The 21,705-nt window shown below is 45.8% G+C and overlaps 1 protein-coding gene across 1 annotated transcript in view; it reads left to right on the top strand.

Moving 5' to 3' along the window:
- The window catches only part of PCCB (propionyl-CoA carboxylase subunit beta), an 892,977-nt gene extending 871,817 nt beyond the window's left edge, over window positions 1-21,160 (top strand). The window contains exon 15 of the mRNA XM_033959104.1: window positions 20,142-21,160. Within this exon, the coding sequence (XP_033814995.1) occupies window positions 20,142-20,263 (122 nt within the window). The 3' untranslated portion in view covers window positions 20,264-21,160. The remainder of the gene's footprint in view (window positions 1-20,141) is intronic.
- The last annotated feature ends 545 nt before the right edge of the window (window positions 21,161-21,705 follow it).

The raw sequence follows: 21,705 nt of genomic DNA, 5'->3' as shown, positions 1-21,705 counted from the left end.
TGCCAACACTCCCACCATCCCATCCTGGTTAGCTTGGAGGTCACCCATATGTGAGAATAGGCTGCCTGCTTGTCCTGGGATAAAGCCCAGTTACTTACCGTAACAGGTGTTATCCAGGGACAGCAGGCAGCTATTCTCACAACCCACCCACCTCCCCTGGTTGGCTACTCTGCTAGCTAGGGGATCTTCAGATCATTTTTACCAGCTAAGTGAACATTTTTTCATCTAATCATGCAGTGATGGTTGTTTAATGATTTAAGCAGAGAAGATATTACTCTCAAATTTGATGTATCAAACCACTTTTGAAATTTATATAAACTGTTCACCGCGTCTTGAAGCGTGATCATTAAGTTATGAAGTTGCTATGACTGGAAGGTGAACTCTTCCCTTTAGAGTTTCATGTCTCTGAGCATTTTCCAATTTAATATTGGCAGGGGACTTTAATGCTGTAATAGATCCAATACTGGATAAAAAAAACCTAATAAAATATTAAAATCGTTAGGATTGGATAATTTGATAAAATCATGTGGTTTAAAAGATAGTTGGAGGATTCTTCATTTCACTGATCGGGAATTTTCATTTTGCTCCCATGTTCATAAATCATTTTCAAGAATTGATTATTTGTTTATATCAGACAATTTAGTTCAGCAGGTAAAAAAAGCAACCATAGATCCAATTATCTTATTGGACCATGGGGGTGTTTGGATCGAATGTGATATAGATGGAGAAGAAAATAATAGGCCTGTTTGGAGATTTGATAATGCAATGCTGGCAGATCCCAACTTTATAGAGGAATTCCAGTTAATAATGAAATAATTTTTTCAGATTAATGCTTCGGAAGAAATCTCTATAGAAACATTATGGGATGCCTTTAAGGCTACCATGAGAGGATACATAATCTCGTATTCAGCATATATTAGAAAACAACTACCGTATTTTCACGTAGATAATGCGCACCCATGTAAAACGCGCACACTGGTATAGCGCGCGGGAAACCGAAATATATGTAATAAAAATTTTGTATACCGCGCACACCCGTATACCGCGCATGCTGCCCGACTCTCCCGTCGCCACCCGACTCTTCTTTCGCCCGCCCTGACTCTTCTTTCGCCCGCCCCGACTCTCCTCTGGCCACCCCGACTCTTCTTTCGCCCGCCCTGACTCTTCTTTCGCCCGCCCCGACTCTCCTCTGGCCACCCCGACTCTCCTTTCGGCCGCCCCGACTCTCCTCTCCCCCTTGAAATCCTGTCCCCACCCTGAAAGCCTGATGCCCCCCCCAACGTCCGATTCACCCCCCCCCACAGGACCGCTCGCACCCCCACCCCAAAGGACTGATCGCACGCACCCGCACCCCCACCCCGAAGACCGCTCGTACGCACTCCCACCCGCACCCGCACCCTGAAGGACCGCACGCACTCCCACAGCCTCCCGACCCCCCCATCATGTAGAAGCTCCTACCGGTGTCCTGCTGCTTCCTCTTGGCGGTACCGGCCCTTCTGTGAGTCTTGCGCCTGCGCTGCTTCTTCCGGCGGTCCCGCCCTTTCTCTGACGTCAAGCCCTCTTGCCCCGCCGACTCCCCGACTCCCCGACACGATCAGGGCAAGAGGGAGCTCAAGCCCTCTTGCCCCAGCCAACCGCGGCACCCCCGACACGATCGGGGCAAGAGGGAGCTAAGCCCTCTTGCCTCCCCGACTCCCCGACACGATCGGGGCAAGGAGGGAACCCAAGCCCTCCTGGCTCTGGCGACCCCCCCCCCCCCCTCGCTAGTTGTTCGGGCCAGGAGGGAGCCCAAACCCTCCTGGCCACGGCGACCCCCTACCCCCACCCCGCACTACATTATGGGCAGGAGGGATCCCAGGCCCTCCTGCCCTCGACGCAAACCCCCCTCAACGACCGCCCCCCCCCAAGAACCTCCGACCGCCCCCCCAGCCGACCCGCGACCCCCACGACACCCCCACCCCCCTTCCCTGTACCTTTGTGTAGTTGGCCGGACAGACGTGAGCCAAATCCGCCTGTCCGGCAGGCAGCCAACAACGGAATGAGGCCGGATTGGCCCATCCGTCCAAAGCTCCGCCTACTGGTGGGGCCTAAGGCGCCTGGGCCAATCAGAATAGGCCTGCGCACGTTATATGCGTGAAAATACGGTAACTAAAGACTTTCTTATCTTAGAACAAAATATTAAGAATCTGGAGTTAAAGTTGAAATTAAACTGGGAACAAAATAATTTTCAGGCTCTTCTAAAAGCAAAATATAGATATAATGAGATTTCTTCCCAGTTGGCCAGGAAAGAGTTGGTATCTCATAAAGCTTTGCATTATGGAAATTTGAATAAAGCGGAAAGATTACTGGCTAATTATCTTTAAAAAACCCAAAAACATAAACATAGTGGCTATTGCAGATGATAATGGAGTTATTTATTCTCAAATTGGAAATATTTTAAAACAATTTTTGAAATTTTTTAAAGGCTTGTGTTCTTCTGAGCATTATTCAACTAAAGAGAAAGAAGGTTTAGTTTCTGCAGTGGATTAAGGAGCCTAAAATTCCTTATCATATGAAAGATAGTCTCGACGCACCAATTTCACAAAAAGAAATTCAGTCAGCCTTGAAGTCCCTTAGAGTTGGATCCGCTCCAGGTGGTGATGGATATACAGTAGAGCAGGGGTGCCCACACTTTTTGGGCTTGCGAGCTACTTTTAAAATGACCAAGTCAAAATGATCTACCAACAATAAAATTTTAAAAAAACACATAGCACACTGTAATCATCATTCCTATTCCAGGGTTTTTCAAAGAGGTCAAAGCAGATGACTTTATGCACTGTCACCTCACTAACAACCATACAAAAACAGACAAATACCCCCCTCCCTTTTTACTAAACCACGATAGCAGTTTTTAGCGCAGGGAGCTGCGCTGAATGCCCAGCGCTGCTCTCGACGCTCATAGGCTCCCTGCGCTAAAAACCTCTATTGCGTTTTAGTAAAAGGGGACCACAGTGTAAAATATAGACAGCAGATATAAATTCAGATACATTTTGATCACTAAATTTAAAATAAAATCATTTTTCCTACCTTGTCTGGTGATTTCACGAGTCTCTGGTTGCACTTTCTTCTTCTGACTGTGCATCCAATCTTTCTTCCCTTCTTTTAGCCTGTATGCTTCCTCTCCTCCTGACCTCATTCCCCCCCCAACGTTTTCTTCCTCTCTCCCTGCCCTCTCTTTCTTTCTCTCTTCATGCCCCCTTTTTTTCTGTTTCTCTTCTTTCCTTCTGTCTCCCTCCCTGCCCTTCCCCAAGCCATTGCCACTGCTGCTGCCATCGGATAACAGGCCCCCAAAGCCGCCCGCCACTGGCCAAGCTCTCCCTGTTTCGGGCCCACCAGCATTCCTCTCCCCGACGTCAATTCTGCCGTTGGAGAGGAAGTTCCGCTGGCCAGAACTTCCTCTCCGACGGCAGAATTGACATCGGGGAGAGGAAGGCTGATCGGCCCAAGATCGACCTATTTGGAGAAATGCTGCCGGGTCCTGCCTTTGAGGAAACAGAAAGTAGGCAGGACCTGGCAGCAAGAAGAGCAAATCACGAGCTTCACTGACCTGTCTCCCGCTTTAGCCCGCAAACGGGGCTCTAACATGTGCGTGCCGGCTTCCCTTCTCTCCCCCCCTCCCCGACATAACTTCCGGTTTCAGAGGGAAGAGAAGGGAAGCGAATACAAGCACAAGTTAGCCCCCGGAGCATAAGTTCTCCAAGCCGTTTTTTAAAAAAATGTTGAGCAGCGGCGGCAGCAGCAGAATTCAGGAGCGGGCCAGTCAGGAGGGGAACAAAGAGAAGGGAAGAAGGGAACCCGTTCTGCGATCGACTGGGGTCGCCTGAGCGAGCAACCTGTCGATCGCGATCAACATATTGGGCACCCCTGCTGTAGAGTTTTATAAATCTTTTCAAATTTCCTTGTTGCTTTATTTATTAAATTTATATCAGGTTCAACTGAATACAAGTTGTATTACAGGTACTATGGCAGAATCTTTAATAATAGTTTTGCCAAAGCCAAATAAAGATCCTACGTTGGTTTCAAACTATAGGCCTATTTCTTTGATTAATGTGGATGGAAAATTGTTAGCTAAAATATTGGCTTTATGTCTAGCCAAGGCTCTCCCTTATATTATTGATTTGTACCAAACAGCGTTCATTGCTCAAAGACATTCTTCCGATAATACCAGATTGGCCGTTCATATGTTAAACTTGACAAAAGAAATGGATGATCTGGCTTTCTCTGTATCCTTGGATGCAGAGAAGGCCTTTGATCGAGTAGAATGAACCTTTATGTATCAGGCAATGGATTGGTTTGGTATTGGTTCTTGGTTTATACAAATGATTCAAATCTTGTATAGTTCCCCTTCTGCCAGATTGTATATAAATAATGCTTTTTCAGAGCGGTTTTGTCTGGAGAGGGGAGTTAGACAAGGGTGTCTATTATCTCCTTTGCTGTTTGATATTGTTCTGGAACCCTTGTTATTAGCTATTCAACAGGCAGAGGAGATACAGGTATTCCTTATGCAGGTCAGGAATATAAAGTTTCTGCATATGCAGATGATATTTTGATTCATTTGAGGAATCCTGAATCGACCATTCCACATTTACTGGATTTGATAGATAGATTTTGAAAATTCGCTAGTTACAAAATAAACTGGAGTAAATCAGAGGTTCTTCCATTAAATGTACATTGTGTAAAAGGATTATTTGATACATTTCCTTTTAGTTGGAAGGATGATGGTATAAAATACTTAGGTATTTGGATAAACAGTACATTGGAAGAAACAATGAAAGTAAATGAAAAATCATTGCTGAAGGTCTTGAAAATGTGTGAGCAATGGAACCCTCTACATCTGTCTTGGTGGGGGAGAGTTCAAATGGTTAAGATGATGATTTTGCCTGTGGTGTGCTACCAAATGGGTATGTTGCCAGTTTTTTTTCAAGGGTCCTTTTACAAAAAGTTAAATAGTATTCTGACAAAATTTATTTGGCTGGGGAAAAAAGCAAAAATTGCTCTAGTATCTTTACATTACATTACATTACATTAGGGATTTCTATTCCGCCTGTGCCTTGTGGTTCTAGGCGGATTACAATATAGAAAATATCTGGGACATTCCAGTAGAGTTACATTTCAGGGTAAGAGTAAGTTACAGGAACAGTAATGAGTTATGATACTACAATTTCACAGAAGATAATACTTATTATCCCAGGACAAGCAGGCATGATATTCTCACATGTGGGTGACGTCATCTACGGAGCCCCGGCGCGGACAGCTTTTCAAGCAAACTTGATTGAAGTTTCAAGTTTGCACACTGCACCACGCATGTGCATGCCTTCTCGCCCACTAGAGGGCGCATCCCACCTCGTGGTCCTCAGTTCAATTTTTTCCGCGGAGCAAGAAAGCCCTGTGGATCTGAGCTCCAGTGTTTTTGCCTTCTAGCTGCCGCGTTTAGTTTGTTTTCCCTTCGAACTAGTTCGCGGTGCTGTTTTTCTTTTCGGTTCTTTTAAAAAAAAAAAAAAAAAAAAAAAAGTATTTCGTTTTTCGTCTGGCTCCGGGGGCTCCCGGAAGCCGTGGCCGCGGGACGTCGGTACGTTCCCGGCCCTCTTCTTTTTCTTCGTGGATGTCCCGTCCTGTTACGGGATTCAAAAAGTGCAGCCGGTGTGAGAGGTTGCTTTCCATCACTGACCCTCACCGGTGGTGCATTGTCTGTCTTGGGCCCGAACATCCGACAGAGTCGTGTGATCGCTGTGCTACCTTCCAAAACAGGGCCCTCCGTCGCCGCAAGGCCAGAATGGCGGAATTGTTCGCCGTCGACGCGCCGCCTAAGGCCTCGACGTCGGCCTCGGCTTCGGCCCCGGCCTTGACCTCGGCCTCGGCGTCCTCGGGGGCCTCGGCCATCCTCCTCGAAGGCGTCGTCCGTGAAGCAAGCTTCGGGTAAGTCCTCTGTTCCATCCCCTTCAGCAAAGAAGCCATCCTCGAGTCAGGCCAAAGCGGGTGCGTCGACCCCGGCCCCGCATCGGACCTCGACTCCGCACACCCCGAGGGAATACTCGAGACCGAGGTCGCCCTCCAGGGAGTGTGCCCCGGACTCGGAACTCCCCACCTTCGTGGGGATTCCGGCCTTCCAGGATCTCCTCCGAGCTCTGATCTCATCGGAGCTGTCGGGAGCCCTGGAAGTGTTGCAACGTGTTGCGGTTCCGGCGGCCTCGACCTCGGCCGGGGCGCCTTCGGTCTCGGAGGCCCCGGCCTCGGCTCCCTCGACCACGGGAGCCCCGGCCTCGGCGACCTCGGTCTCAGGTACTGTGGCCCCGTTCACCTCGGTCTCGGCCCCGCCCCGGACCTCGACCTCGGGGGAACCCCCTGAGCGGAGTGTAAGGCCCAAAGAAAAGTTGCGCAGAGTGCGCCGTCTTTCCTCCTCTTCCTCCGGGTCTTCCAGACACGCCTCGCCCTCGACGCGACCTCGGACGGGGCGTCGATCGAGGAAGTCTAAGCGGCCCCGAGGCTCGCCTCGGCGCGACCGTTCCTCGTCGTTCGGGGGCGAGGCGCTGCAGGTGTCGGAGTTGCGCCTCGACAACCCGAGGCTCCTCCGCTCACCTCGTGGGAAGTCTTCCCGGGCCGCCTCGCCGAGGAAACGGGAGAGTGTCCCACGAACCCCGGGGTCCTCACCCAAGGGTTCTGCGAGGAGGACAACTTCCCCTTCCCCCTCGAGGGCCCTCGAGAGGGGATCCTGGGACTCGGGATCTGTTAGGGATCCTCATTATTCCCATGAGGCCTCCCCCCTCTCCTCGGTGGGGCGGTCGAGAACCCCGTCTCCCCAGGCTAGGCCGTCCTCGTTTTCATCCTTCGTTCAGGACATGGCCCAAGCCCTGGGGATTGACCTGATGGTAAGTTCTCGGTATTCCAAAGAATTTTTGGAGGAACAGGACCTCCCCACTCCTCCTAGAGAGGTGCCTAGACTCCCTCTCAACAGTGTCCTTTTGCAGACCTGGCTGAAGAACTTGTCAAACCCTCTTACAGTCACGTCTGTACCTTCAAAAATGGAATCGAAGTATAGGACGATTCCTCCTAAAGGGTTCGATAAGGCGCAGCTCTCACACCAGTCTCTTCTGGTGGAGTCTGCTCTAAAAAAATCACAGCCCTCACGGGTTTCTGCGGCGGTTCCACCAGGCAGGGAGGGGCGGACCCTGGACAAGTTTGGCCGTCGCCTCTATTCAAATTCCCTGATGGCCACCAGGGTTCTAAATTACGCCTTCACCTTTTCCTCCTATTTGCGTGGTATGGTGAAGGACCTCCCTCAATATCGAAACTCGTTACCGGACTCCCAAAGAGCAGGATTCGATAAGTTTATGTCCAACCTGTCCCAATTGCGGTTGTACCTATTCCATGCAGTGTACGACGCCTTTGAGCTGGTTTCGAGGGTGTCGGCCCTCGCAGTGGCCATGCGCCGCTTGGCCTGGCTTCGCACCCTCGACATGGACCCAAACCTGCAGGAACGCCTTGCAGACTTGCCTTGTGTGGGGTCCGAGTTATTTGACGAGTCATTGGATGCGGCGACCAAGCGCTTGTCGGAGCAGGAGCGCTCTCTAGCATCCCTGGTCCGCCCCAAACCTAGGCCCCCGCCGCAGAAACCCTTTCGGCCTCCGCCGCGCCGATACCCTCAGAAGTCGACCCCGGCTTTCTCGAGACCGCCTCCGAGACGTCCGTCTCAGCGAGGCAGAGGGGGACAAACCCAAGCCCCGGCGCAGGGCCCTTCTAAGCCCGCGCCTTCCTTTTGACGGGCTGAGCGGACGGGGCGGGTTCCCCTCCGCACTTTCACAGGAACCCCTTCCTATCGGGGGCCGTCTTCGGTCCTTCCTGGAGGCATGGACCGGGATTACCTCAGACGCTTGGGTGCTCCGGATCGTCTCCGAGGGCTACTCGCTCAACTTTGTGTCCTCGCCGCCGGACAGTCCCCCAAGTTTAGTCCCCTGCAATCGTTCGCAGCTACCGACCCTTATAACCGAAGCAAAAGCCCTCTTGAAGCTTCGGGCGGTCGAGCCGGTCCCCAAGGACCAGTGGGGTACGGGGTTTTACTCCAGCTACTTTTTAGTTCCAAAAAAGACCGGGGACCTGCGCCCCATACTGGACCTCAGGAAGCTCAACAAATTCCTGGCCCGGGAGAAGTTTCGAATGCTATCTCTCCCGGTTTTGTATCCTCTCTTGGAGGAAGGGGACTGGATGTGCTCCCTCGACCTGAAGGAAGCATACACCCATGTTCCGGTGCACCCCGCCTGCCGAAGATTCTTACGATTCCAGGTGGGGGACCTCCACCTCCAGTACAGGGTACTGCCCTTCGGCCTGGCCGCGTCCCCACGAGTATTCACGAAGTGCATGGTGGTGGTTGCGGCAGCCCTGAGGTCACGTGGACTCCATGTGTTCCCTTACCTGGACGATTGGCTCATCAAAGCCCCGACCAGGGAGGGGGTTATCTCAGCGACCCGACAGTCTATTGCCTTCCTGCAAACTCTCGGGTTCGAGATAAACTTTCCAAAGTCTCAGTTGAGGCCGTCTCAGTCTCTTCAATTCATAGGTGCGGTGCTGGACACGGTGCGCCTGCGCTCCTACCTGCCGACCCAGCGGTTGGAAGCCTTGGTACGGATGAGCCGCCAGGTCTCCCAACTATCGAGGGTGTCGGCCAAGCACATGATGATGCTGCTGGGCCATATGGCCTCGACGGTACATGTCACGCCGTTTGAGAGGCTACATCTGAGAATCCCTCAGTGGACCCTCGCGTCCCAGTGGCGTCAGGAGTGCGACCCGGTGTCTCGCCTCATTTCGGTGACTCCGCTTTTGCGGAAATCGCTGCGTTGGTGGACAGACTCTTCAAATCTGTCCATGGGGCTACTGTTCCGCACTCCGCCTTTCCGCAAGGTCCTGACCACGGACTCCTCGGAGTACGCGTGGGGAGCCCATCTCGACGGTCTTCGCACGCAGGGCCTGTGGTCGGCAGAAGACCGTCGCTGTCATATCAACGTGCTGGAGCTGCGGGCCATCTTCCTAGCACTTCGAACCTTCGTTCACATATTGCAGGACCAGGTAGTCCTCGTCCGCACGGACAACCAGGTGGCAATGTACTATGTGAACAAGCAGGGGGGAACGGGGTCTTGGCCCCTCTGTTCCGAGGCTCTCCGCCTGTGGGAGTGGGCGGCCTCCCGGAACATCTTCCTCCGGGCGATCTACATCCAAGGAGAACGGAATTGCCTGGCGGACAAACTCAGTCAACTTCTGCAACCGCACGAGTGGAGCCTACACTCAGCAGTTCTGCGCGAGGTTTTCGCTCGCTGGGGAACGCCACAGGTGGATCTGTTTGCCTCTCCGGAGACACACAAACTACCACTATATTGTTCTCGGATGTACTCGCGGGACCGTCTAGAAGCGGATGCCTTCCTACTAGACTGGGAAGGGAGGTTCCTGTATGCATTCCCTCCGTTTCCCCTGATCATGCGAACGTTGGTACACCTAAAATCGTCCACGGCCACGATGATTCTCATAGCACCTCGGTGGCCGCGTCAGCACTGGTTCTCCCTGCTGCTCCAGCTCAGTGCCAGGGAGCCTCTTCCCCTGCCTGTATCTCCTTCTCTGCTGTCTCAGAGTCAAGGATCCATGTTACATCCCAATCTGCAGTCATTGCACCTGACAGCTTGGTTTCTTGTTCCCTGACTCCTCCGGACCTGTCTCAATCGGTGAGGGAGGTGTTGGAAGCCTCCCGCAAGATCTCGACGAGGCTTTGCTATGCGTAGAAATGGACCAGGTTTTCCACCTGGTGTTCGTCTTTTCACCTGGATCCGGTATCAGTCCCGGTATCCTCGGTTTTGGACTATTTATTCCATTTGTCGCGCTCTGGCTTGAAAACCACTTCGGTGCGGGTTCATCTCAGTGCGATTTCTGCTTTCCACCAACCTCTGGATGGACGCCCTCTGTCACTCCATCCCTTGGTGACACGCTTCATGAAAGGGTTACTCAGGGTTTGTCCCCCTCTTAAGCCTCCGTCGGTCGTGTGGAATTTGAATGTGGTCCTGGCTCAACTGATGAAACCCCCTTTTGAGCCACTCAACAAGTCCCTCTTGAAATTTCTGACTTGGAAGGTAGTGTTTCTGATCGCCCTCACCTCCGCCAGGCGGATTGGGGAGTTGCAAGCCTTGGTTGCGGACCCTCCTTTCACTGTCTTTCATCACGACAAGGTGGTTCTCCGCACCCATCCTAAGTTTTTACCTAAAGTTGTTTCTGACTTCCACCTCAATCAGTCCATTGTCCTTCCTGTGTTCTTCCCGAAGCCCCACTCCCATCCTGGCGAGACGGCGCTTCACACGCTTGACTGTAAGAGGGCGTTGGCATATTATCTTCAACGCACCAGGTCTCATCGGAAGGTTCCTCAATTGTTCTTGTCCTTCGATCCCAATCGATTAGGGCATCCAGTTTCCAAGCGCACTCTGTCTAACTGGTTGGCCGCTTGCATTTCCTTTTGCTACGCTCAGGCTGGCCTTCCTCCCCCGGGTCGAGTCACGGGGCACAAGGTCCGAGCAATGGCAGCTTCGATAGCCTTTCTCCGATCCACTCCAATGGAGGACATATGTAAGGCTGCCACTTGGTCTTCGGTTCATACATTCACCTCTCATTACTGTCTGGACACTCTATCCAGGAGTGACGGCCGGTTTGGCCAGTCAGTTTTGCAAAATCTGTTTTCCTAAATTGCCATCCTCCCACCTGCCCTACTTTGGTTAGCTTGGAGGTCACCCACATGTGAGAATATCATGCCTGCTTGTCCTGGGATAAAGCACAGTTACTTACCGTAACAGGTGTTATCCAGGGACAGCAGGCATATATTCTCACAACCCGCCCGCCTCCCCGGGGATGGCTTCCTTGCTAGTTATGGAACTGAGGACCACGAGGTGGGATGCGCCCTCTAGTGGGCGAGAAGGCATGCACATGCGTGGTGCAGTGTGCAAACTTGAAACTTCAATCAAGTTTGCTTGAAAAGCTGTCCGCGCCGGGGCTCCGTAGATGACGTCACCCACATGTGAGAATATATGCCTGCTGTCCCTGGATAACACCTGTTACGGTAAGTAACTGTGCTTTACAGAAGATAATACATATAACAGAAGATAATACATTTTACAGAGGTAATACATGTCAACTCGATCGGTTAGATCGGGTGTAGTGTAGAAGAATTACAGTACATTCTAGATCACAGATAAAAAGATAATATAGGTGGGTATTTCTGAAGTCGTTGATTGGGAGCTCATTGGGTGGTGGTTAGAGTGATGGGAGATATTTTTTGAACAGTAATGTTTTTATTTCTTTGCGGAACTCTTTTATGTCTGTTGTTTTGGTCAGTAATTTTGAGATGTCAGAGTCTATTTTAGCTGCCTGTGTCCCCAGGAGGTTATCGTAAAGTTTCTTATGACGAGTACCGTTGAGTGGTGGGTAGGTGAAAAGGTTCTGTGTTCTCCTTCTTCTTGGTGGGAGGTAGTGGTGAAAACGGTTATTTAGGTAACTGGGTGCCGTGCCTTGGGTTACTTTGAAAATGAGACAGTAGAGTTTGAATTGTGTTCTTGCTTTTATTGGTAGCCAGTGGGATTCAAGGTATGCATTGGTAATGTGGTCGTGTTTGCTGAGTGAGTATATGAGTCTGAGGGCTGTGTTCTGGATGGTCTGTAGTTTTTTTATTGTGTTGGTCGGGCAAGGTAAGTAGAGGCTGTTGACTTCAGTACTACCATGTGGAGAGCGGCCTGCGAGGTTCGCTACAGCCGGCCGCGAACCTCAGCAGGCCGTTTTAAATAGGAATGGCAGCGGTGACTGGAGGGAGGGGAAAAACAGGAGCGTTAGCAGTTGTTGTGGGATCGGGAGAGTCGGCGACGTGCAGGCCGCTATGAACAGGAGCGGCAGCGGCGGCAGGACCATGAGCCCTCCTCCCGCTATCCGCCGCTCCTGTCGGCCGCCTCAAGCCGCGGTCAAGGCTGGGGATTCGCGCATGCGCACTCCTGCGGCCACAGACCTACAGCGCACAGAACAGCAAAAAGAGTGCACATGCGCGGCTAGCTCTTTATTATATAAGATTGGATACATGGAAAACAATTAAATTTATTGACAAACTAACAGAAGTTCCTATAATGAAATCTACTTTGCAATCCCTATGGTTAAACTCCAAGATTCGTATAGGCGGTGCTGGGAATGCCTGGAAAAATTGGATGCAGGCAGGTATTCGGACATTGGATGATGTTATATCTAGTGAGAAACTGCTTGATTTTCACGACTGCAACAATCAAAGTCTCAACAGTACTGGTGGTTGCAGTTGAAGCAGGCTATTCAGAGTGGAAAAACTTAAAAACTTATTACAGCTTGCAGATCCTTTGCTATCAGACAGATCTAGTAGGGCATCAGACTGCCCAGTGGTACAAATTGATTTCTGAATTTTTTAATAAAAAGCCAAAAAATAGCCTTAGAGATATTTGGAGCATCGAGATAAAACAGTATATTTCTGTGTCTCGGTGGCCACGAATTTGGACTTGGGGGTTGAAATGTACAGCGTCAGCATTTATGAGACAAACATGGTTATTTTTATTACATAGGATTTTTTGGACCCCAGTTCGTTTACAAAAATTAGACAATTCTAAATCTAATAGATGCTGGCATTTTGTCATATTAATATAGGGACTTTGAATCATCTGTTATATTTTTGTCCATTAATACTTGGTTTCTGGAAGCCAATTTGGGGACAAATTAATCTCATTCTTGAAGCAGGTATTCCCTTATCTTATGAGGCTGTGATTTGTGGTACGTTTCTACATATTAAGCCTACGTTAGATAAGTATAAAAGTCACCTTTTCCTGATTATGATGGGAATAGCTGTTCAATTGATTACACAGAATTGGAAAAACCATAATAGGATTAACTATACTTTTTGGTGGGTAAATGTGTGTACCACATATAAGTATGAAAGGATGATGGTGGAACATTTGGGGACTAGTAAGTCCTTTGATGAAGTATGGAGTCCATTGATTACTTTTATTGCGTTATAATATGGGTCATGTTTCTTTCTTTTTCATTAGACTTCCTTACACATCCAGGGAGGGAGGATGGGTGGGTGGGGGGAGGGAAAAATGTATTTTGAATATTTAAATTATTTAATTATAATTTGTAAACACATCATATGTATGATTATATTAAGAATTAAGATGAGAATGGGAGAAAATGATTGTTTAATGTAATAATTGTATGGTTAATAGTGTGTTTTGTGCAGTTTTTCTGATTTACAATTTGTATTGCACTATCAAAGTTTGAAAATCAATAAAGATTAAGAAAAAAAAAACCTGGATGGGTAGGGGAAGTTTTTTGTTCCTCTGCTGATTGTAAAAAAGGTGGTGTAACAGTGCTTATTAGTAAACATCTTCAATCCCAAATCAAGTTATGGTTGTTTTGTTTATTTGCAAGTGACATTAAGTACACTTACTTTTAATTTGTTGGTGGTGTATGCTCCTAATATCTATGGGTTTTTTTTTTCAAAATTTGGTTAAGACAGCTTTGAAATCTGATTCTGTTCCTCTGATATTGGTGGGAGATTTGAATCAAGTTCTTGATCCTTCTTTGGACAGATCTTCAGGACAGCAGTCTTCTGTTCCTCACAAGGGAATACCTTATTCATGTTCTGCTTTAAATTTAGTTGACCCATAGAGATTGTTGTATTCAATTGAAAGAGATTATACGCATCTATCACGCTCTCATTTTACTTGGTCCCATATTGATTATATTCTTGTTTCGCAATTGTTGTTTTCTCAGGTTCTTTCTTCTACTATTGGACCGCAAATGCTTTCAGATCATGCTCTGGTGTTCGTAGATATTGAGTTAGGGGGTTGTAGAGGAGGTGGATAGTAGTTTCCTTCAAATCTATGTGAGGATCTGCATTTTCAGCAATATCTTGTAGAGCGATGGGCAGATTATGCTCACTTCAATGATGAATATGCAGCAGAACTGATTCTTTATTGGGAAGCTTCTAAAGCAGTTCTTAGAGGTGATATCATTGCTTATGTCGCTTGGCGGAAGCGACGTATTGCTGCTAAAATTATCTCTTTCGAATGCCAGTTTCAATGTGCAAAACGAACTTACCTGAGACTTCTTACAGTTAATGAGATGTCTATTTTGGTTAATGGAACTCGCTCATCTCCCTTTACTATTTCTCGTGGGACCCGACAAGGATGTCCTCTTTCTTCTCTTTTGTTTATAATATATCTAGAACCTCTTTTAAGTACCTTGAAACAAGGTATTCACATTACTGGGATTCGGGTGATAGACCAAGATTTGAAAGTTTTAGCTTTTGCAGATGATTTGATGATTATTTTGACTGATTCTGACCATTCTTTACCTCATCTTATTGATGCACTATCTGAATTTGGATTTCATTCGGGGGTTCATTTGAATTATCAGAGATCTGTAGCCCTTCCGTTTAATCAGTATTTGAAGGAACATTGGAATGGAATGTTTCCATTAACTTGGGCAAGTGAAACAGTCACTTATTTAGGTATCATTATTCCACAAGATCTTACTTGATTAAATGATCTTAATATTCAACCGTCGTTGAATAAGACCAAATCATGTTTAGTAGTATGGAGACATTTTCCTATCTCTTTAATGGGTCGTATTGCTCTCTATAATATGATAATTCTTCCCTAATGGCTTTATGTGTATCAAATGTTACCTTTGTCTTTTTCCAAAGCTGTGGAATGCCAATTAAATAAATTGATTCGTAGATTCCTTTGGATGGGGAAAAAGCCACATATTTCATTAAATCAAGTGGCTTTGCCGATAGTAAAAGTTGGATTGGGTTTATTACAGTTCAGACAATTTGTTGAGGCTTGTCATATTCGTCGCATCCATGATTGGTTTCTCTCAACGTCTTATTTTTCCTGGACTTTGGTAGAGTTAAAATTATGGAGACCTTATCACTTTAGTTATCTTTTACATACTTCCAAGATGAAGACTGTGGTCTGAGAAATCCTTATTATTTTTTAATTGTTCCTTTGAGATCCACCTGGCGAGGAATATTCAATCGATTAAAGTTTGATTTCAGGATTATGCCTCTTTTACCTATTTGTGGTAATGGTTCCTTTTTACCTAGTATAACAACTGCAGGTTTATTTTTGTAAACCACCATACCCAGAGAGTTCTAGGCGGTTCACAACAATTAATTAAGATTACAAACGGAGATAACATTGGAATTAACAGTTGTTGGAATGTACATGTCATTGAAGTTGACAGGAATTAACAATTTTTGGAGTGTATAGGTCAATGAAGTTGACAGGAATATACAAGAGAGTACAATAGGAATATACAAGAGTGTACAATAGGAATATACAAGAGTGTACAATAGGAGGGTAAATTTTTTTATTTACAGGGAAAAAATACCAGTCAGAGAAGTTAATTGGTTTGGTGGGTTTGGGGGAGGGTGGAGGTTCATATGTATTGAAGGTACAGTAGGAGGGGAAGGTGGAGGTTCATGTGTATTGAAGGGAGTAGAAGCAACGAGTGGGAGTGTTACGGGTTCTGTCCGTGGAATAAGTGAGTTTTGAGTTTTTTTCTGAAGTCAAGGTAGGTGGGGGCGTCAAGTACAATTTGGGCAAGCCATGGGTTTAGTTTGGCCACCTGGAAAGAGAAGGTTTTGTCAAGGAACCTTTTGAAGTGACATAATTTTAGGGAGGGGAAGGCGAACAGATGAATTCTGCGAGAGTTCTTATTGTTGTGATTTAATTTAAAGTGGGGGATGATGTAGCCTGGGGATAGACCAAACACAGTTTTGTAGCTGAGGCATGCGAACTTGAATAGTACTCTGGATTCAAATGGTAGCCAGTGCAGTTTATGGTAGAAAGGAGTGATATGTTCCCATTTGTTTAAGCCAAATATAAGTCGGACGGCAGTGTTCTTAATCAGTTTTAGTCTCCTGGTGGTTTTCTTCATGGACCCTAGGTAAATGATGTTACAATAATCCAGGATGCTGAGAATGGAGGATTGTACTAACAGTCGGAATGAGTTGTCGTCGAAGTATTTTTTTATGGTGCGGAGTTTCCAGAGCACCAAGAAGCTTTTCCTGACGGTAAGATCAGTGTGCTTCTCAAGAGATAGGTGTTTGTCTAGGGTGACTCCTAGTATTTTTAGGGTTTGTTCTAGGGGGAAGTCCGATCCATTCACTTGAATTGAGGTATCTTTGATTTTATCGTTGGGGGAGGCCAGGAAGAATTTAATTTTGTCTGCGTTTAGTTTTAGTCTATAGGATAGCATCCAGAGTTCTATCTGCCTGAGTAAGTGTGATATAGAGTTAAGCAGCTCTAGGGTGAAACTGGTTAGTGGGATGATTATTGTGATATCGTCTGCGTAAATGAAGAATTTGAGGTTGAAGCTGTGCAGGAGGTTTCCCAGGGAGACGAGATAGACATTGAATAGGGTGGGGAATAGTGGTGAGCCCTGGGGAACCCCACAGGAATTGTCCCAGCTGTGGGAGAAAGAGTCATTCTTGATCACTCTGTAAGATCTATTACTTAGAAACCCATGGAACCAGCTGAGAACCTGTCCGGAGATGCCGATGTGTGCTAGGCAGTTTAGGAGAATAGTGTGGTCGACGAGGTCGAAAGCACTGCTTAGGTCAAGTTGCAAGATTAGGGCGCTGGAACCCTGGCTGAAGAGTGAGTGCAGGTAGTCGAGTAGAGAGGCTATGATGGTTTCGGTGCTATGGCCAGAGCGAAAGCCCGATTGGTTGTCGTGTAAGATGTCAAATTTGTCCAGGTATGTGGTGAGTTCTGCATTTACCGCCCCTTCAGTTATTTTGGTGACTAGCGGGATGCTGGCGATAGGTATGTAATTAGATGGGATGTTGGGAGGTTCTTTTGAGTTTTTTATAATTGGAGTTATCAAGATGTGGCCTTGCTCTGCTGGGAAGTTTCCAGCGGATAGTAGAGCATTGACCGATGTCAGCATGTTGTCTTTGAAGTCGATTGGGGCACTTTTCATGACATTTGGGGGGCAAGTGTCTAGTCTGCAGTAGGAGTTATTATATTTGTTGTAGTATTTGTTAAAGGATTGCCAGTCTATGGATGTGAAGTGGTTCCAACTTAGGTCGGTTCTGGACCCTGGATCAGAGTTGGATGTGTTTGTGTCATGGAGGATTGGAAAGTACCCGTGGGGATTGGTAGGGGCAGTTATTGATGATCTTAATTTTTGTATCTTGGAATTGAAGAAGTCTGCTAGGGTGCTGGCTGTTAGAGTGGATTCCTCCTGGGTGTTAGTGAGTGTCTCGAGGTTTTAGAGGTCGTTGACCAGGTTGAAAAGGTTTCTACTGTTGTTTGTAACGTTTCCTATTTTTTGGGCTTATAAATTTTTTCGTTTTTCCTTGGAGAGGTTTTTGTAGATTTTTCCTTTTGATCTCCACATAACCCTGTGCTCCTGAGTACCAGATTTAGTCCAAGATTTTGGTGTGGGTCAGCTTTGGGGGAGGGAGGAAGGGGGGTGGACAAAGGCTGGAAGGCAGTGGAGGGGGAGGGGGCACAAACTTGGGACATAGAAGGGAGGGAGAGAATAAAAAGGGCCAATTGTTGAGCCTGAGTGTGTGAGAGGGGAAAGAGATGGTGTATATGGGGAAAGGAGGAGGAAAATTGGACATAGAGAGGATTGAGGTGGGGAATAGAAGGATGAGAGGGAGAGATGTAGCATGGTGTTGGAGAGGGGTGATAGAAGGAGAAATGGGCAGTGGTGAAAATTGATCTGGGAGATGAGAAAGGAAGAAAAGTTGGACTCCTGGAGGGAATGGAACGAGGTGTGGAGGAGAGGAAGCATGCAGGAAGGAGGGAAGAAAGAAAAATATATATTGGATGCACAGTCAGAAGGAAGTGCAACCAGAGACTCATGAAATCACCAGACAATAAAGGTAGGAAAAATGGATTTTATTTTCAATTTAGTGATCAAAATGTGTCAGTTTAGAGAATTTTTATCTGCTGTCTATATTTTGCATTACTGAGGTGACATTGCATATTTTAAAGTCATCTGCCTTGACATCTTTGTAAAACCCCCGAATATAAATAATTAACATTTTCTCTGCGTACAATGTGCTTTGTGTTTTTTTAATTTTGTGGTTACCATTATGTATTAATAAGATTATATTGTGTGTATATGAAAAATGGATGGAAAAATTGCATTACAATTAGTAGTATTATTATTATGGGGGTGGAGTCAGGGGTGGAGTTTGGGCGGGGGTACTCGGTTGGTATTTGTTAGGCTTAGGGGGTACTTGGCTTCAAAAGGTTGAGAAACACTATTAAAGGATGTGTTTATAAATTATTCTTTGGCAGAATTCTATCTTATCAGGCCTGTATATGGGATAAACAACTTGGTAATTTTATATTAAGTTCCAACACCTATTTGGCATTTAGAAAATTGTTAAAAACATACTTGTTTGATAAATTTTTTAACTAATGGATTGTAATTCTCTGTGAATGTCCAGTTTCTTTACTCTTTAAAATGCACAGAAGTGAGAGGTAGCTGTGGTATACAATCATATTGTGTTATGTTATTGTTATGTTAAAAACGTAACTCATTCTTAACCTGGGGACTGCCTGTAGCAACAAATCATTTTCACAAGGTAGAGTTTCTGAGCATTTCCCATGGCAACAATTCATTTTCACAAGGTAGTGTTGTACGGTGGACAACAAAGAAAAATGGGGAGACCCAATGATCCACAGTGCAAACAATCCACCGATGAAAACAAAGAACTGTGAATATAGATGTTCTATTATACACTGACATATAAAACCATGAAAATTCAATTTAAAAAGTACAATGATAAAAAATACAGTATCATTGTACTTTTTTAATTGAATTTTTATATGTCAGTATATAATAAATTATCTCCAGAACATCTATATCCACAGTTTTTTGTTTTTGTTTTTATCAGTGTTATGTGGTGGGAAATATTTACAGCATTTTACACCAACTTCCTTCAGGACACGACACACTAAATTTCATAAGAATTGGTCAAGTTCTGAGGAAGATACGACAAAAAACATTTTGGTGTGTTTTTTTGGTTCACAGTAAGGAATTTCTTTCTTATATGGTAAACTAGCCCTGCCCAATGCATTCTGCCGCCATTTTGTAGATGACATCGCCATAAGGTACCTTGAGGGTGGGGGTGAAAAAAAGGATTAGGGGGTGCCACTAGACACCAGGGAAGGTTTTATTTATTTAGGTGGAAGGGAGACCATTAGGGATTTTTGTACTGATGATGGGGCAAAGGTAGGTAGATCATGAGGCCCACTAAACCACTAGGTATTTTATTGCTGGAGCTAAAAGAGACCTGGGTGGCAGTTTTCTCAGGGTTAATGGAATAAACACATATTAGATTTTTTTCCATTGGAAGGAATAATTTATTTGGTGTTTTTTTTCTGTTAATAATAAGAGATTCAAAACCCTAGACATAATCCATATCCTACAGTTTCTTTAAATGATTTTGTGGGAGGCTAACCTTTTTCTAGAGCTTAATTGCAGAATGGACTTCTTTTTAGAGGTGTTCTGCACCAGGCAGCTACCAAGGAGGAGGAGGGTGAACCTGGAACAGAGTACAGAAGTTACAGCATTCCCTCATCCAGCCCCTTTTCTGTTGCTCCTTCCCTAGCTTTCCCACCCTGTCCCCCTAGCCCCACAATTTATTTTTATTTTTGTCTACAAAGTAAACCCTTCTTGTTCCATATGGAGTCAATGCTGTAGGTTTATTTGGGTGAGGGGAAAATAAGTTGTGAATTTATCCAGAAAGCAGGGGTGGGCATTTGTGGAAGAAGTGGACAGAAACAGAGAATAGATAAGGTATGTGGTTATGTTATCTTTGGAGAGACGGGAAGAAAAACAATGGTCTAGAATAGCTATCTGATTTTCAATAAAAGGGAAATAGGCTCTGGCCTTGTTATCTTAATCAAACAGGGCATCATCAAAACTTACTGTACTGAATAGGGGGCAAATAGGAGAAAGAAAAGTTTACTGTGTAAAGATACAAAATAGGAGAATAGGCTATTGACCTGAAATTTTTTTTTTCTTGGGTGTGGGGTAAACAGGATTTGTTGACGACATCATTCAGCCTTCTACTACCCGTTTGCGAATTTGTCGTGACCTGGATATGCTGGCAAGCAAAAAGCAGAACAATCCCTTGAAGAAGCATGCTAATATCCCTTTGTAGTATCCCATCCTCCTTCAAGCTCTCTCTTGTTTCTCCCTTGGACAAGCATACTGATTTCCTTTTTTAGTGGCTCTCAATAGAGGCACACTAACATCCTGTGTAAGCAGAAGATGCATTCTAATAGCCACCTCCAAGGAGCCTGCAGATAAACTCTTCTCCCCCCAGAGAAAACCAGTCAGTATCCTGTATAGTGCCACCTTCTCCCTTATGTGATGTACAAGTAGAAAAACATCGCCCTGCTGCGGGATCACAATGCTACAATGCAGTCATATGTGGGGTTAGTTGTGTTGGGGATGATAAGAAGTTGGGGTGGTACAAATCACATACATTGGAAAGGAAATAAATGGTGCTGGTCCACTAAACTGTTACATTAATCTGGCTAGCAGTACTTGCTGCTGACTGGGCCATCCACTGATTCTCAGTTGGCACTGAAAATCATGACAAACTGCCCTGGTTCTATCCAGATAAGTGCCAGCGTGGAACAAGGAGATCGTTTTTCATTACATTTATTATTCACAGTATATAATGTTAGTTTGCAAATAATTCTTTCTTTATAACCTTTGTAATTGATAGTTAAATGAAAGTTTGCATTATCTACAGTGATGAACATGAGTTAGGATAATTTAATTCTCTAATTACCCTTCTCTCCTTTGGAAGTTTTCATGTAGGCTAAGTACCAGAAATGTGCTACTCAGCCCTCGGTTCCATAGATGGGTACACTTATGATTGCTTCTGAAGCATTATATTGTAAAATGTGGTGGGAGTTGGTTTTATTGAAATTTTAAATTTCTTCCTTCATTCTGCCTTTCTGCTTAGTTTTTGTTAAGAATAAGCAAATCAGTCTGATTGTAGTTGTTTTTAAAGCAATAAAAAATATTCTACTGGAACAATTCTCAATCTGTGTGTCCTGCTGTGCTTCAAGTTTCCTCTTCTATTGAAATCCTGATGTTTCTTCTGAATCATGGGACAGCTGTAGCTGTATATAACTTAAAGGAAATCTTGCTTCAACATTATCCATGGTCATTTATTCCTGCTCTTTGCATGTGAGTATGCTCAAAATATGCAGGCATGCTCTACTCTAAAGCTGATCTCATTCATCATGAGGTTAGCATGAGAACTGGGCCTACCAATTACATGCAAGAAGAGAGGAAAAATAAACAGCAGCACAATCTCCTGCTGAAGATATCCAGTAGAGATAATACATCCACAAAAAGAGAAAAATCTATGCTGTGTTAGGCAGAATGCAAATGGGGATAATTAATGGAAGAAAAGGAGGCATATGTTGAGAAGGGCATTAATACAGATGTTTGGAGGTAGTTGAGCTGGGACTGGGATGTTTAGTAGAAAATCATAAACTTAGGGAATGAGTGAAGAGATAAGCAGAAATGTGGCAGGGAGCAAAAGGGATTTGAGGAAAAAGGATGGAAGAAGTTAAGAGGGCC

The sequence above is a fragment of the Geotrypetes seraphini genome, chromosome 9 (assembly GCF_902459505.1).
Source record: "Geotrypetes seraphini chromosome 9, aGeoSer1.1, whole genome shotgun sequence".
NCBI classification, from domain to species: Eukaryota; Metazoa; Chordata; class Amphibia; order Gymnophiona; family Dermophiidae; genus Geotrypetes; species Geotrypetes seraphini.
Note: the sequence above shows the minus strand (reverse complement) of the source record. Positions and strands in the feature narration are given on the sequence as shown.